The sequence below is a fragment of the Leptopilina boulardi genome, unplaced genomic scaffold (assembly GCF_019393585.1).
Source record: "Leptopilina boulardi isolate dan_hultmark-lab unplaced genomic scaffold, ZJU_Lbou_2.1 LbouV2_333, whole genome shotgun sequence".
NCBI lineage: Eukaryota > Metazoa > Arthropoda > Insecta > Hymenoptera > Figitidae > Leptopilina > Leptopilina boulardi.
Genome location: NW_026137900.1, coordinates 1,257,093 through 1,271,217, shown reverse-complemented (window position 1 = coordinate 1,271,217; position 14,125 = coordinate 1,257,093). Strand labels below are relative to the sequence as shown.

At 25.7% G+C, this 14,125-nt stretch overlaps 2 protein-coding genes and 1 non-coding gene across 3 annotated transcripts; all 3 read left to right on the top strand.

The window, feature by feature from the left end:
* The first annotated feature begins 316 nt into the window (after window positions 1-316).
* On the top strand, window positions 317-388 carry Trnag-ucc (transfer RNA glycine (anticodon UCC)). Its single transcript has one exon. It is a non-coding gene; the product is annotated as a tRNA-Gly (tRNA).
* A 552-nt stretch (window positions 389-940) lies between these two features.
* Window positions 941-9,146, top strand: LOC127285497 (apoptotic protease-activating factor 1-like). Its single transcript, XM_051311550.1, has 12 exons — window positions 941-1,118; window positions 1,531-1,742; window positions 1,846-2,017; window positions 2,291-2,428; window positions 2,508-2,858; window positions 2,924-3,159; window positions 3,257-3,374; window positions 3,457-5,109; window positions 5,179-5,249; window positions 5,334-5,685; window positions 5,756-6,166; window positions 6,249-9,146. Exons 2-12 carry the CDS (start codon window positions 1,555-1,557, stop codon window positions 7,077-7,079), a joined length of 4,521 nt encoding a protein of 1,506 aa, XP_051167507.1. The 5' UTR covers window positions 941-1,118; window positions 1,531-1,554; the 3' UTR covers window positions 7,080-9,146.
* A 2,021-nt stretch (window positions 9,147-11,167) lies between these two features.
* On the top strand, window positions 11,168-14,051 carry LOC127285502 (mitochondrial pyruvate carrier 2-like). Its single transcript, XM_051311557.1, has 4 exons — window positions 11,168-11,412; window positions 12,026-12,066; window positions 12,950-13,146; window positions 13,258-14,051. The coding sequence occupies exons 1-4, from the start codon at window positions 11,328-11,330 to the stop codon at window positions 13,307-13,309; spliced, it is 375 nt and encodes a 124-aa protein (XP_051167514.1). The 5' UTR covers window positions 11,168-11,327; the 3' UTR covers window positions 13,310-14,051.
* The last annotated feature ends 74 nt before the right edge of the window (window positions 14,052-14,125 follow it).

Genomic DNA, 14,125 nt, shown 5'->3' with positions numbered 1-14,125 from the left:
AAAAAAAAAAAAATTTTATATATAAAAAAAAATCATCGAATGCTTTTATATGGCAAATGTGCAATTAACAACTGATTGTTAATTAAATAATTATTTGTAATCTTTAAAATGAAGTTTTTGAGATTATATTTGTTTTGTAGAAAAATATATAGTGTACCTATAAAAATCTTTGTTTCTTATTTCATGTATCAAAAATTCCTAAAGTATATAATTCACTTTCATTTTCGCATATCGTGAAAATTTAATCAAGCTTATAAATTGCAAGAAATACGGTTTAATAAATTCGCAATTTAAACATTCATAAAATTAATATGGTGCGATGGTGGTGTAATGGTCAGCATAGTTGCCTTCCAAGCAGTTGATCCGGGTTCGATTCCCGGCCATCGCACTCTATTTTTTGAAAAATTTTACCGATATTAAAATTTCTTTGTTTGCTTTTATTGCGTCAAAATCAAATTTAATATCATAAAAAAAAAGTATTTCATTAAAAAATAATTTTAAAAGTAGTGCAAATTTTTTTCGAATACTAACAATTAGAGTAAACTTTTTTTTCAAAAACACTTAATTATTTTTACCATCAAATTAAAAAATTTATTTATTAGTTTTTTTTTGAGAAATTCAAAATTTAAAGAACACTAAATTATCAACTGTTGTAAAAATTTTTCAGCAAAAATAATTATTTGCAACTTTAATTTCATATAATTAATTAGTACATAAATTAACAAAACAGAAAAAAGTGAAATTAACAAATTGTTAATTAATTAATTAATTCAAAAAAAAAGAGATTTTTCGAAAGTAAAAATAATATCGACTATCGTTAAAGTAAATTACTTTGAAGTCATTCTGTTTTATCAATTGAGTAAATGTTTCGTCATCTCAATAAAACAGCTAAAGATCGCGTAAGTATGCTGACCTGCTCAACAACAAAGCTTGGTTCTGGTTAATTCTTTAGTTAGTGTTTGTGTTGTGTAGTGAAAAGCGTCGTAGTCAGAATTAGTAAGCAATAGTTTGTAGAAAAAAAATTAAATTTTTTATACAAAAATACCAAAATGCGCTCAAGTAAAAAGTAAAACCCAATAGGGAAATGTTTTAGCAGGAGGAACCCTTTTTAAAACCTGGTAAGTTCTAAATTTGTACCTATAAGACTATGGAAACAAATAGTATCTACAGTGAGTTCGCGAGTTTTTTTCCCTTTTTTTTTGTTCTACTCCAATTTTCCACGTGACATTGAAATACGCATATTTGCCAATTTAATTACACGTATTTAATAGGAAATTAATTTTAATCAAATGAAATACAACTTTTCATCGTAGATGTCATAAAAAATTGCAAAAAAAAAAAAAATAAGAGAAAGATTCACGTCAACTAATCTTCAAGAGAACAACAATTTGTTAGAGTTGTTTTAGAGTTTTTCCTTTTAGAGTAAATAATAATAATCGCATCAATCCTAATGCTTAACAATACATGATAATTGTTGTGAAATTGTTGATTATTAATAATAAATAATACAAGAATTATATTCCGTTACAGAAAAAACAGATATGAAAAACGGTAATGGAGGAAATTCACTGTGATATTTTAAGAAAATTTCATAAAGCAATAATCGACGATGTCGATGTTAATAATGAAATAATAAAACCCCTAAGAAAAGAAAATATTCTCGATGATGAAAATATCAAGAGTATTTTAAATGGAAGAACGCTTAAGGAGAGGGCATCTATATTGTTGGAATTATTACCGCAGTATGTGAATTTTTTTTTTTTCAAGAAGATACAAAAATTAATTAAATTTTTTTATTTTAATTAGAATACTACTAATCTCGACAAATAAATAAAATTTTTACAGATGTGGACCCTCGGCATTTGATGCATTTAATCAAGCATTAAAACATCATTATTGTTGGATTAGTACACAAATGGAAAAATATTTAGAATTGACACAATTGACATCATGTGCTGCGAGTCTTTGTAATGATCTTCCTCCTGTACCACGACTTCTTGTCACAAGAGAGGATAAGGTATGTAAAAATTTTCAATAAATCAAATCTATAGAATCAAAATTTTGAATATACTAATATTGGGATCAAAATTTTGAATAATTATTTAAAATCATACGAAATTATTCAAAAATAATTGTTAATTTGAAATTATATTATCTAATTAATAAAATCAATTTCTATATTTGCAATCATTTGGAATTAATTTTGGTAAGTATTCACATAGAAAACAAAAAGAATTCAGAAAAGAAACAAATGGATATTAATATTAAAAAAAAATTCTAATTTCTGTAGGTATTAAAGTTCAAGCAGGATTTAAGAAAATTAAAACCTGGCAAACATCTTGCTCTACATGGCTTAAAAGGATTTGGTAAAAAGAGTCTCATTGTGATAACATTAAAGGATGATAATTTAGTTTCAAACTTATTTCGGGTAAATTTTTTTCAATTTAATTTCCCGCTTATTAATTAATATTTAAATATTACAATTATACCTATATTACTATTTTCAGAATGAAGTTTACTGTTTGAAATTCAGTTATTCTGACAATAAATTACAAAATCGAGAATCTATTGACGAACGAAAAATTGATGAAGAAATATTAATTCAACTCAACGTATTGTATCAACGCATTAAAAAATCTGATACACTTCCAACCCCATTAAAATCCGAACCACTCAAAGAATGTTTAATTAGATTAATTAAATTGCATTTCTGTCTTAGACAACATGAGAATGCTCTTCTAATATTAGAAGACGTCTGTTGTAAGAAAATTGTTGATACATTTAATTTTTGCTGTAAAACTCTCGTTATTACTGACGATCTTTCAGTTGTAAAACACAAGCATCCGATTATTTTCAAGGTAATTATCATCAAACATAAACAATAATAAATTTATAATTATTAAAATGAATTAATTTTTGATAGGTACATGATGGATTCACAGAAACAGAGTCTTTGTGTTTATTTGCCAAAGTTTTAAATGTTTCTGTGGAACAACTTCCGCCGGAAGCGAAAAAAATTCACGAGGAATGTAAAGGAATGCCTTTACTTATTTCAATGTTCTCGGCACAATTCGAGGACTTTAAAGAGCAATTGATTGCAGATCGTGCACGATGGAAGTACTATTTAAAATGTTTACGAAAACGAGATCCAGATAATAGGTATAGTAAAAATTCGATCAAAAAAAAAAAAAAAAAAAAAAAAAAAAGAAAAATTTTAAATGATAATCTATTGAAAATAATTATCCTCTTTCCACAGAGCAATTCAAAGACGAACAACAATCTTCGATATGTGTATTGAAAAACTTCAACCAGATTTGAAAGAACTATATTTTGAATTATCAATTTTTAGCGAAGGTGTAAACATAATGCCGAAGGTACAACAAATTTAAAATTATCAAAAAAAATTTTTTTAAATAAAATTCATTTCACTAAAAAAAAATTTTCTATAATTTACAGACTTTGGAAATTTTATGGGGCCTAGAATCATTTGATGTGGACGAATTGATGTTGACACTTTGCAACAAATCACTGGCAGCTAGACAATGGAATGCAGATTTAAAAAATTATGTCTACGGTATTCATGATCTTTTACTTAGTCATCTTCGAATGAAATTATCGCCTCATATAATGATAGAAAAACATCGATCGTTCATCAAAAAATATCAAAATGTTTGTCGCAATGATTTTTCAAAATTGCCAAATGACAATTATGGTTTCTCCTATATTGGTCATCATTTGGAGCAAGCCCAATTATACGATTATTTTGAGAAAATCTATTTAAATCTCGAATTTATTCAAGCGAAAATAATAAATGCCGGCCTAAATGATTTATTGATTGATCTTGAGAAATACGAGGAATATATAAGTCGTAGTTATAGAGATGATCTTTTACAAAAAATCAGTGATATCGAAAAATTTCTCAAGGATCATATGAGTATTTTTACAAAACATGGAATTCGAAATTGTCTCGATATCGTTCAAATAGCATTATATCACGCTGAGGAGGGATTCATTATGGATCAAGCTCGCGAATTAGCGAGTAAACGTGCTTCAAATCTTTATTTATCTCGCACAAAAATACTCGGACACGGTAATATTTCATCGAGTGAAAATTTATCAACCGAATCAACAATTGATTCCTTCATTGAAGATGTATCAACAATTTGCTTTATAGACGATCCACATTCATTGTTGATAGCAACAAAAAATGGCGACATTGTCGACAAAAATCTTGCTGTTAAAAAATCCAATTACATTTATGGATTTCAAAAGAAAAAAATTGTCCTATTGGTACTATCACATCTTGACAATTGTTTTCTTGCATTAAGCGATGAAGGAAAGGCAAAACTTTTTTCTCTTAATGATGAAGAAAGTTCCGACGATGGTCGAATTGTTCAAAGTCCAAGGGAAAAACAAAATTGTTGGACAGGATTTTTTAGCAATAAATTAACGCAAGACGATAGTTTACATACATTTTGGATTGAAGATGATCCCATTTCTGATATTACATTTTCGCCGAAAGATCAATTTATTGCCGCTTGTACGCCAAAGGGTACAATACAAGTGTGGAAAAGAAATGGAGAAAATTTTCAAACATTATCAGTAAAAAATAATTGTTGTTTGAAAAAAATAACATTTACATCCGATCAATATCCAAATATTCTATTGCATGTTATGGATGAAAATAAATGTGTTTTAATAACACACGAATTTGCCAATAATAGATTTGAATATAAATCCTCCTATAATCCACAAATTTGTCAACGTGAGGAGAATATGAAGATTGTCTTTTTTAAAGGTTTACCATTAGAAAATAATTCTTTGATTTTAGTGACAAAAAATAAAGCGGTGCACATTAAATGGCTTCAATCGGAAACTCATAATCAAATACACAGTTTTATGAAACAAGAGAAAGCGGAAATTGATGATCCGAACACAATTTTTATCTGTGCAACAGTAACATACGATGGTCAATATTTAATTACTGCTAAATCTGATGGGATCATTAATGTTTGGGAGATTCACAGTAGTTTCGAGCCGATTGCAATTTATAAGGGAAATGTTTTTTGTTTGGATACCTATTGGAATAAAGGGGAAGGAAAACATCTGGTAAGTTAGTTTTTTTTAATTTTTTTTTATGGAGAATAGAATCTCTAATATTTCTGTTATTTGTTTTAGTTCTGCGGCAATGAGAATAGAATAATACACAAATGGGAATTAAAGGAAATCGAAGTACCGAAACCTTTACAGTAAGATATTTTTTTCCTACAATCTTTGAATGGCAAAGAAATTTAAAAATTAATTTAAATTAAAAAATTTCTTTTTAACTATAGTAAACCATTATTCACCGCTCTAATGAAACCTTTGGGAGATGATTTGGTTGCGAGACAAACTTCAAAAAATACAATAGCTGTGATAAGAGGGAACAAAAATAAATGGAAAATGGTAGCCGAAACAGGATTAGTCGAAGGAAAAGTAAACACCATGATATTAACTCCAGATGGCTCTAAATTAATTTACGATATTGTAAAGGAACAACGACAAGAGATATTTGTACTTTATGTTGATACTAACAATTCTATTCGTATCTCGTCACGAAAAAGAACATCGAACTTTATTAAAATTGTAACCAATTTTGAAAGTGGTATTGCAATTCTTTTTCAAGAAAATGATAATGCTCTGAATGTAAGTTTCTTTACTGAATTCATTAAAAAAAAATTATTTTTAATAATTAATTTTAAAATTCTTTTTCAAGGTATGGCTGGAGGCGAAAGTATGTTACATAGTACAAGATACTGGTAATGTGATGTCAATTTACGAAATGGACAAAGAAGAAGTTTTGACAGTAGCAGAAAATTTTGTAATTAATTATTGGTACGTTTGTGGCTCCAATTGGCTTTTAGCAACTAGTCAAAATTATGGAACTTCAAATTCAACTGCGATAAGTAGCACTTTGAGTGCTGATAAATCATTTTTAGCTGTGCTTAATGATGAAAGAAAAGTGGTTGTGCTTTACAATATAAAAAAAGATCTCCAAGTGAATCCAGTTCAAGTGTCAATTAACGTTTATCACGTGAATTATAATTTTCAAGAGAAAATTACCTGTCTCGAATTTTCCGGTGACGAAAAACTTTTGGCCATTGGTTTTGAGAACGGAAATATTTCTGTAAGACTTTTAATTTACTTTTTCAATTATTAATTTAATAATAAAATTTTATAATTATTAACTAAAAATATTTTACTTATAGATTTTTGATGTGAATGAAAAGAAGGAAGTGAACTCGGTTTCTCTTCACTGCAGTCGAATTATCGAAATGTATTGGGCCCCAAGTTCATACAATGTACCAATTTTACTGTCAATTAATGCCGAGGAACTTATTTGGTGGAACGTTGCACCAATTATCGTGAAACCTATACGAAGACAAAATCGAATGGGTCGCAGTATCAGTATGCAAAGTGTTCCTAGTCCAAGATCAAGCTTTAAAATGAAGAACAGTCAAAGCAGCGAGAGCAAGTTAAGTATAGCTACTATCGGTACGAATGGAATTGAAGGCATGAATGTTAATAATAACATTAATGTTGAAAACATTAATGGAGCTAATAGTGGCAAAAACATTATTAATGGCAAAAACATTAATGGCGAGAACATTAATGGCAAGAGCATTAATGGTGATAGCATTAATGGCAAAAACATTAATGGAGATAATGTTAATGTGAAAAACATTAATGGCGATAACATTAATGGAAAAAATATTAATGGTAATAACATTAATGGTGGTAATAATAATGTCACCAATACCAATGGCACAAATGGTGTCAATGGTACTGGTAATGGATGCCAATCGAGCAACAATAATGGAACTTCTATTACTACTGCACTCCAAAGAGTCGATTTAGCTAAATACTTTTGGCAATCGAAAGTAGAAAAAGTAGATAATTCTGCTATGCTATGTTTAGTTCCTTTGCCATCGTGCAACGCAAAAGTATGCGTTTCCGAAAATTTCAATAAATTTCTGACAGTAGACAATAATGGATACGTCAGTACATTCGAGCCATTTGGTATATTGGATATTATATAAAAAAAAAAAAATTTTATAAACTACTCAGCATCTAATTTCTGAGAAGTGAAAAAAATCTATTGTGATATTCCAACAGTTGTTTCATAAAAAAAAAAACAGACATCACAGAAGTCTGTTAATTGGAATCAAGTCTCTTGAGAACGCAAGTTTCTTTAAAACAAGAGGTTGACTTTAAATTAGTCAATTTTTGATATAACAAATACAATTTTTCAAAATAAATTAGAAAAGTAGCTCAAATTTTTTAATAGAAGAATAAAATATTTACTGTCAAATTCTAGTCGCCTCTGTGAAAAATTAACACTTTTCAAGAAATTTGATTCATTTTCATATAAAAAAAAACTTGATAATATAAATATATTATACATATATATATATAATACGAAACAATGCATTCCAATTCTTTCATTCGGAAGATTTGTGAAGTTTTTCGTATTCGTGAAAGAAAGTTTTTTATACAATTTTTTTTTTTATTCAGAAATAATGAATACTCAGTTTAGGACAGGTTTTTTTTATATATTATAATATAGTTTTTTGAGAACAAACAAAAAAAAACGTGATTTGATCTTGTGATTAAATGGGATAAAAAGCGAATACTTGCTCAATTTTATAATGTTAGGAAATATTACAATTTTTTATCCGCAAGTCATCAAGCACTGCCACAAGCATTTAAATGAAATAAGAATTTTTTTTATCAAATAGAGAATCTCAAAGGTTAGAAAAAATATTTTTTTCAAATATTTTGCATTTATTTTTTTTTGCTATTACACTCTAACAAAAAAAAAAAAAAAAAAAACGAAAACACGAATTTTTGTAGTTTTTGTATACGATCTCAAGCAATAACCGATGACTGTTTTTTAATATACTTTACAATTTTTCACACTAAACTTTTTTTTACACGCTATTAAAATAATAAAAAGGAGCAAATATTGCGTAATTAATTTTCATCTGTAATTCAGTGATTTACAACTGTCTTTGTGCTATTTAGATTATTTTTCAAAACTGTTCTGTGCTTATTTAGAATTTTAGGAAAAATAATATTTTAAAAATCTATTGTCATGACTGTATGGTAATGAATTACCATATTATTTTCAATTTTATATTTCTCTTTCAACTGTCCTGAATGATACATTATAATTACGAATTTTTAAGTTGTCGAAAAATTGATAAAATCCCCAATTGAATCGAATATTTTTCGTACTTAAAAATACGTTTTGCTAATATTCAGAAAATGAAAGTGCCTTATAGGTAAATTTTTAACATTCCTAATTAAGATTATTATTATTATTATTATTATTAATGTGCAAAATTGAAAATCTTCAAGAATTTTTCCAGATAAATATTTTTTTGAAGACAAAGTTAATTTGTTCATTATTGTCTAAATATTTTATACTGTATATCAATAAGTCGTAAATATTTCATTGTTAATTTAATGTTACTTAACATTATTCAATGTTATTTATTATCAACATTGTCTTTAAAAATATTTTTCTTGATGAAATTCATCACTTTTCTGAGTCTGAGATTTCTTGCCATTACAAAAATTAATAAGTCATAGATTTATATCATATATGTACTTTCATATAAATATATATATATATATTATAGAAGATAACTTTTTATAAATGTTTTTTAATAAATGTCTTTAATAAATAAGTAAATAAATATATATTATATATAAATAAATAATACACTACCATAATGTATTCAATCGAACAGGGTTCCCAGACACAGAAAAGTATATTGAAGAATTTTCAATTTTTAGTATAAATATTTTTTGTTTTGTTTTTGGTGCGGAATCTTTCGTCTTTTCATTAAGCAAATTCCCTGTCAATTCAATGCAAAATTTGTTTTCTCTTCTATTTTTATCAATTTTTTATATTTCTCAAAATAACTAGGACATATTTTTCTTTTTTTTACTATTAAATGATAGATTATACAAAATTATAATATTAACATAGTTGGAAAAATTTTTGTATTGAATTGACACATGGAATGCATCATTATGAAGACGGAGAAAAACGATCAAAAAAATTTTTTTCTGTTATGATAAAATGCATATTAAGCCATAGAATATTTTTTATGGCCGATACAATTTGTATCTCAAGTTGTGATATCTATGTTACCATTTCCATTGAAATACTAAATTTACAAATCAAAATTTAATTGAGAATCAATTTTTACAATAGATTGTCAATTGATAATATGCTGATTTATGAATAAGGCATTTGACTGTAGATGGAAACATAGTCTTTTTTGGAAATTGCCAAATGATAAATGTTGTGCAATTTATCGAACAAAAATGTCATTGTCAAAATATATTACAATCTAACTGATATATTTAGGCATTAATTTTTTTTTTTTCTAATTATATCAGTTAATTTGTAAAAAATTTATATATTAAAGCAAAATAGAATTGGGAGAGTGTAATACTCGCGGAATATTTGATTTTTAAAGTATAAATAATTAATTATGTAATTATATATATTTGTTCTTAACATATGTCATATAATGTATTTTACATTAATTATTATGTGAAGAAATACAGAGGATAAGTGATTGAACTTCTTTTCATGTGCAAACAATCAAGTTCTAATCAATATAATATCCGATTTGTAATTTTTGTTGCTTAAAAAAATAATTTTATTGTGTTTAAAAAAATTTTATTATTTTAAAAAAGATTTTATATAAAGTTAATTTAAAATTCAACAAAATTTTTAATAAATTTGTTCATTTGGCATAATATTTGAATTTGAAATTACTGCGATAAAAAAAATTTTGTCTCTCTGTTTCGAGACAATTATAAAAATAAAAATTATCCTCTGCATTCCCTGTTAACCCACAGCTTCCAAATGTAATCTTTAAATTAAGAAAAAAAAAAAAAAAAAAAGTAACAATGTGTACTTTGTAAACCATTTTACTCTGCCATTAAATTTTAATTTATAAATGGCTCTTTTTTATCAAGCCAGCGTTTTTGATTTTTTATATATAATATATGAATAAAAAAAAAGTGTATCTATCGACACAAATAAAGTTGTTTTTCTTTTACGCATTCCTTTTCCTCAATTCAAAACTGGTTTTTTAAATGTCAAATGAGAATAGCTAAATATAAAATTTAGCCGGAGAATTTTCAGATGAGAATTTATATTATTTAAATCAAAATTTAGTTTGTGTGAACAAAAGTTAATTATAAACCTATAAATCGATGAGAAATTCGAAACGAAACTCTTTTTTTTTCAAGAAAATTTTGATTAAGAAAAATTATCTAAACAACGGAGACAATACATTAATTTAATTTCCGGAAGTAAAAAATTTTAATCTAAAATTAGATTACTACCGGGTCTTTCGTAAAGAAAGACTTGGCACGTATATTAAATACTTTGGTTTTGAACTTTAAGTCAATGCCAACCAATGCCAATGTTACTTACAGTTTTTATCATATAATCCGAGAAAATGGAAATTTTTGATTTATCAATTGTTATCGTAAAAAAAAATTCAAGTTATCTACTGCAGCAAAAAGACAAATTTTCATGAAAATTGTACTTATATATATCACTCGTATATCGTATATCTCTTTCCACACTTTTAACTGATATTATCAAAGAGTAATTACTCTAACACTTGAACTGACAATAAACTTATAAAGAATAAATTATTACCTATATTTTAATTGTTTTCCAAAGATAAGCTACAATATTAAACGAACAACAAGAATGATTCACTTTAATTAATCTAAATAAGCGGATTTCTATGGAATATTTTATACATGAGTCCAATTAAAAAAAAACTCATTTATAAATAAATAGAAACAACAAAATATAATTTTTCAAGTTTCAACTGTAAAATTCAAGTCACATTTGAATTTTGTTTCTCAAAGAAAAGAACATAGAATTCGATATTAAAAATACTCTAAAATTATTATCATCAAGGAAATTTTCATTTCAAAATAGAACAATAAATATTTTTTGAAGTTATTCAACTTTATTGAAAAAGAAACAACACCCTCAAGATTACGGACCTGTCGTTCAAGTTCTACGGAAATCATGGCAAGAGGGGAACATCCAACTTGAGGAAAGAGGAAACAAATTGAAGTACGCCAGCGCAGTCACAATTTTTCAGTTGCAGTGCGCGGGTCGAATTTTGTTTAGAATTTTGATTGCTTCTTATTAAATTTAAATTATATTGTAGTTAGTGTCAGTTTATTTTTTTTTAATTTAATTTTGTCTAATAAATAAAAATTAATATAAAATCATGTCTCTCGTGTATAAAAATTCAATGAAAGCAATAGGAAAAATAGTGCCAGGATCTCTACAGCCTTTGTGGAATCATCCAGCTGGTGAGTGGTGGAAAATGGCGTGACATGTGCTTTAATTTGTCGTCTGCTAAATTTTTATTTTTATTTTTTTTTACAAAAAACAATTCCTTGCTTCCGTTTTGAGACCTTGATAATCTGCGAAAGCCAAATAGGCCAAGGTCGCAAGAGAGTAACACGTGTGTTAAGGTCATTCAAGAATGTTTTTTTTAAAAATTTTTTTTTTAGCAGATTAGTTTTTAAAAAATTTATTTTATTTTTAGATTTCTGAATGCAAGATAATTTGGTTACAAATAAAAAATATGTTTTTAATTACGGTTCATTGACTTCTCTGATAATAAATAATGAATATTATTATTAATTTGTTAAACTTAACAAGAACATGTCAAAAAAAAAATTTTTTTTCTTTAAATTAAAAAAGAAAATAGCTTTTGTTAAAATTTTTGTTTCAATGAATATTTTCATATCAAGAAGGAAAATTTAAATATTCTTTTGAAATTCAGACTATTGAAAGCTGTTTAATTTGAATTGCTAATTAGTTGAACGTTACGTTGCAATATTAGTTAAAAATTATTTTGTTTTATTGAAGAAGAAATAATTTTTTAAAGCAATGTAATAATTTTTGTTTTAATTTCAGGTCCACAAACAATTTTCTTCTGGGCACCGGCTTTTAAATGGGTTAGTTATGACATCTCTATTTTCTCTCATGTTACACCTTGATTTCTTAATTGTATTTCTTGCAAAATTTAAATCTTGGCAAGTATTTTTGAATTTGCTTATTCGCAAAAAAAATGAATCGCAAAAATTTACATATTAAATTTAAAAAAAAGAATCAGTTTGTAAATAATTTCCTAAGTTAAAAAATTTACTTGATTTTTTAATTTAACTAATTATTTAATAATTAATTATTTTAATTATTTTTAAATAAAACTTCTGTATTAGCAAATAAATGAATAAAACAGTCGAAAGTTCTTAAATTAAAATAATATTAATATTAAATGCTTTCTGTAAATTTTTCCAAGGTTTCATGAATTATCTATATATACAAATAAAAGACATGTGACAATACTCGTCGTGAATATCTTGAACAGAATAATAAATAAAAATAAACTTTCACGGCATAAAAAATATCAAAATCAGTACAAAATTGTACTCATATTATGTAAATTTAAAATGTCATTCTTTTATTAGCATCATGCAATAAGCAAAGAAAAAAATATATATCAAAGTTTGATTTAAATCGACTGAAAAATATTGCGTATTAGTTTTATAGATCAATGGGTTATAAAAAGAAAACCAATACTTTATAAACAAAGTAATCGCAAGTTGTAAATGTCAATATTTACAGATCAATAAAAATCGAGAATTCTGTTTGAAAATAAATTATAAAATTCTAAGTTTTATCAAAGAAAAAAAAATACAAAAATAATTTTTTGTATTTTCTATTTAAAATAAATTAAAAATTTTATTGTAGGTATTATTTACATAAACAAAATTTTAACAAAAGTATTTTCATTATTTTTATAGCGAAAAACTAATTTAATTTTTTTTTTTTTTACAGGGACTTGTAATAGCAGGACTTGGAGATATACAAAGACCAGCAAGTCAAATTTCTCTTGGTCAAACAGGAGCATTATGTGCAACAGGAATAATTTGGACACGATACTCTTTAGCAATTACACCAAAAAATTGGAGTTTATGTAGTGTTAATTTTTTTGTCGCGTGCACTGCAATATATCAAGTATTTAGAGCTATACAGTAAGTATATAAAAATTATTAAATTATATTTTTCAACGCAATTTTTTATTTTTAAATGAAAATATTCCTGACACCATCTAATGAAATATATAATTATTTATTTTTTTTTAGATATCAAAGAGAACAAGCAGCTTTATTAGAACCAGCAACAAATGGGAAATGATGACAAGTTTCCAATTATTAAATTAAAATTCAAACCATATAGGAACCAATTAAATCAATTTTAGAAGAAACTCGTAAAACAAATTTATTTTCTGGTTCTCTCGTTATACCAGAAAAATTATTTGTTTTCAACGAAATGCTAAATCGTTCAATAGCAAAAATTATAAAGATACTGATTAACAATTAAATAATATTTTTACAATTATGAATTAAGTTAGAAAATTATCAACTTCCAAACATTCCCAGTAAAGCAGAATTTTTAAATACTAATTATTATATATTAAATAAATTGTAGTTTGTAAATTATACAGAAATTCTAGATTTTTATTTTAAGGACCGAGAGAAAGAGAGAGAGAGAGTTATGTACATAACTGTTATGCTCTATGCATAATGTTATGTTTGGCTCAACAATTGTTACAAAATAGATTTAAGTTTTTGCTGGGAAGTGTTGTGTTAGTAAATTAAAAAAGATTGTAAAATATTATACATATTTTCGAAAGTACCTGTACTCATGTGTTAATGAAAATTATAAATGGGAGTGGAAAATTTTAAAGTGAGATACGACTTCCAAACTATATTTTCAGTAAGCAAATTATTTAAAAATTGAATCTACAATTTAGATTTAATTGAAACTAATGGCGCTGGTTAATAATATTGTAAACACTGAAATTATTTTAATTGAAAGAATCTATTGTAATTATAATTCGAACAAAATATACGTGTATTTTTGTTACAAAACCAAATGAATTTTTTTAATCAATATTCCATTCAAGTATTTTAATTAAATATTAATATAATAATAATTTAATTTTTAAAA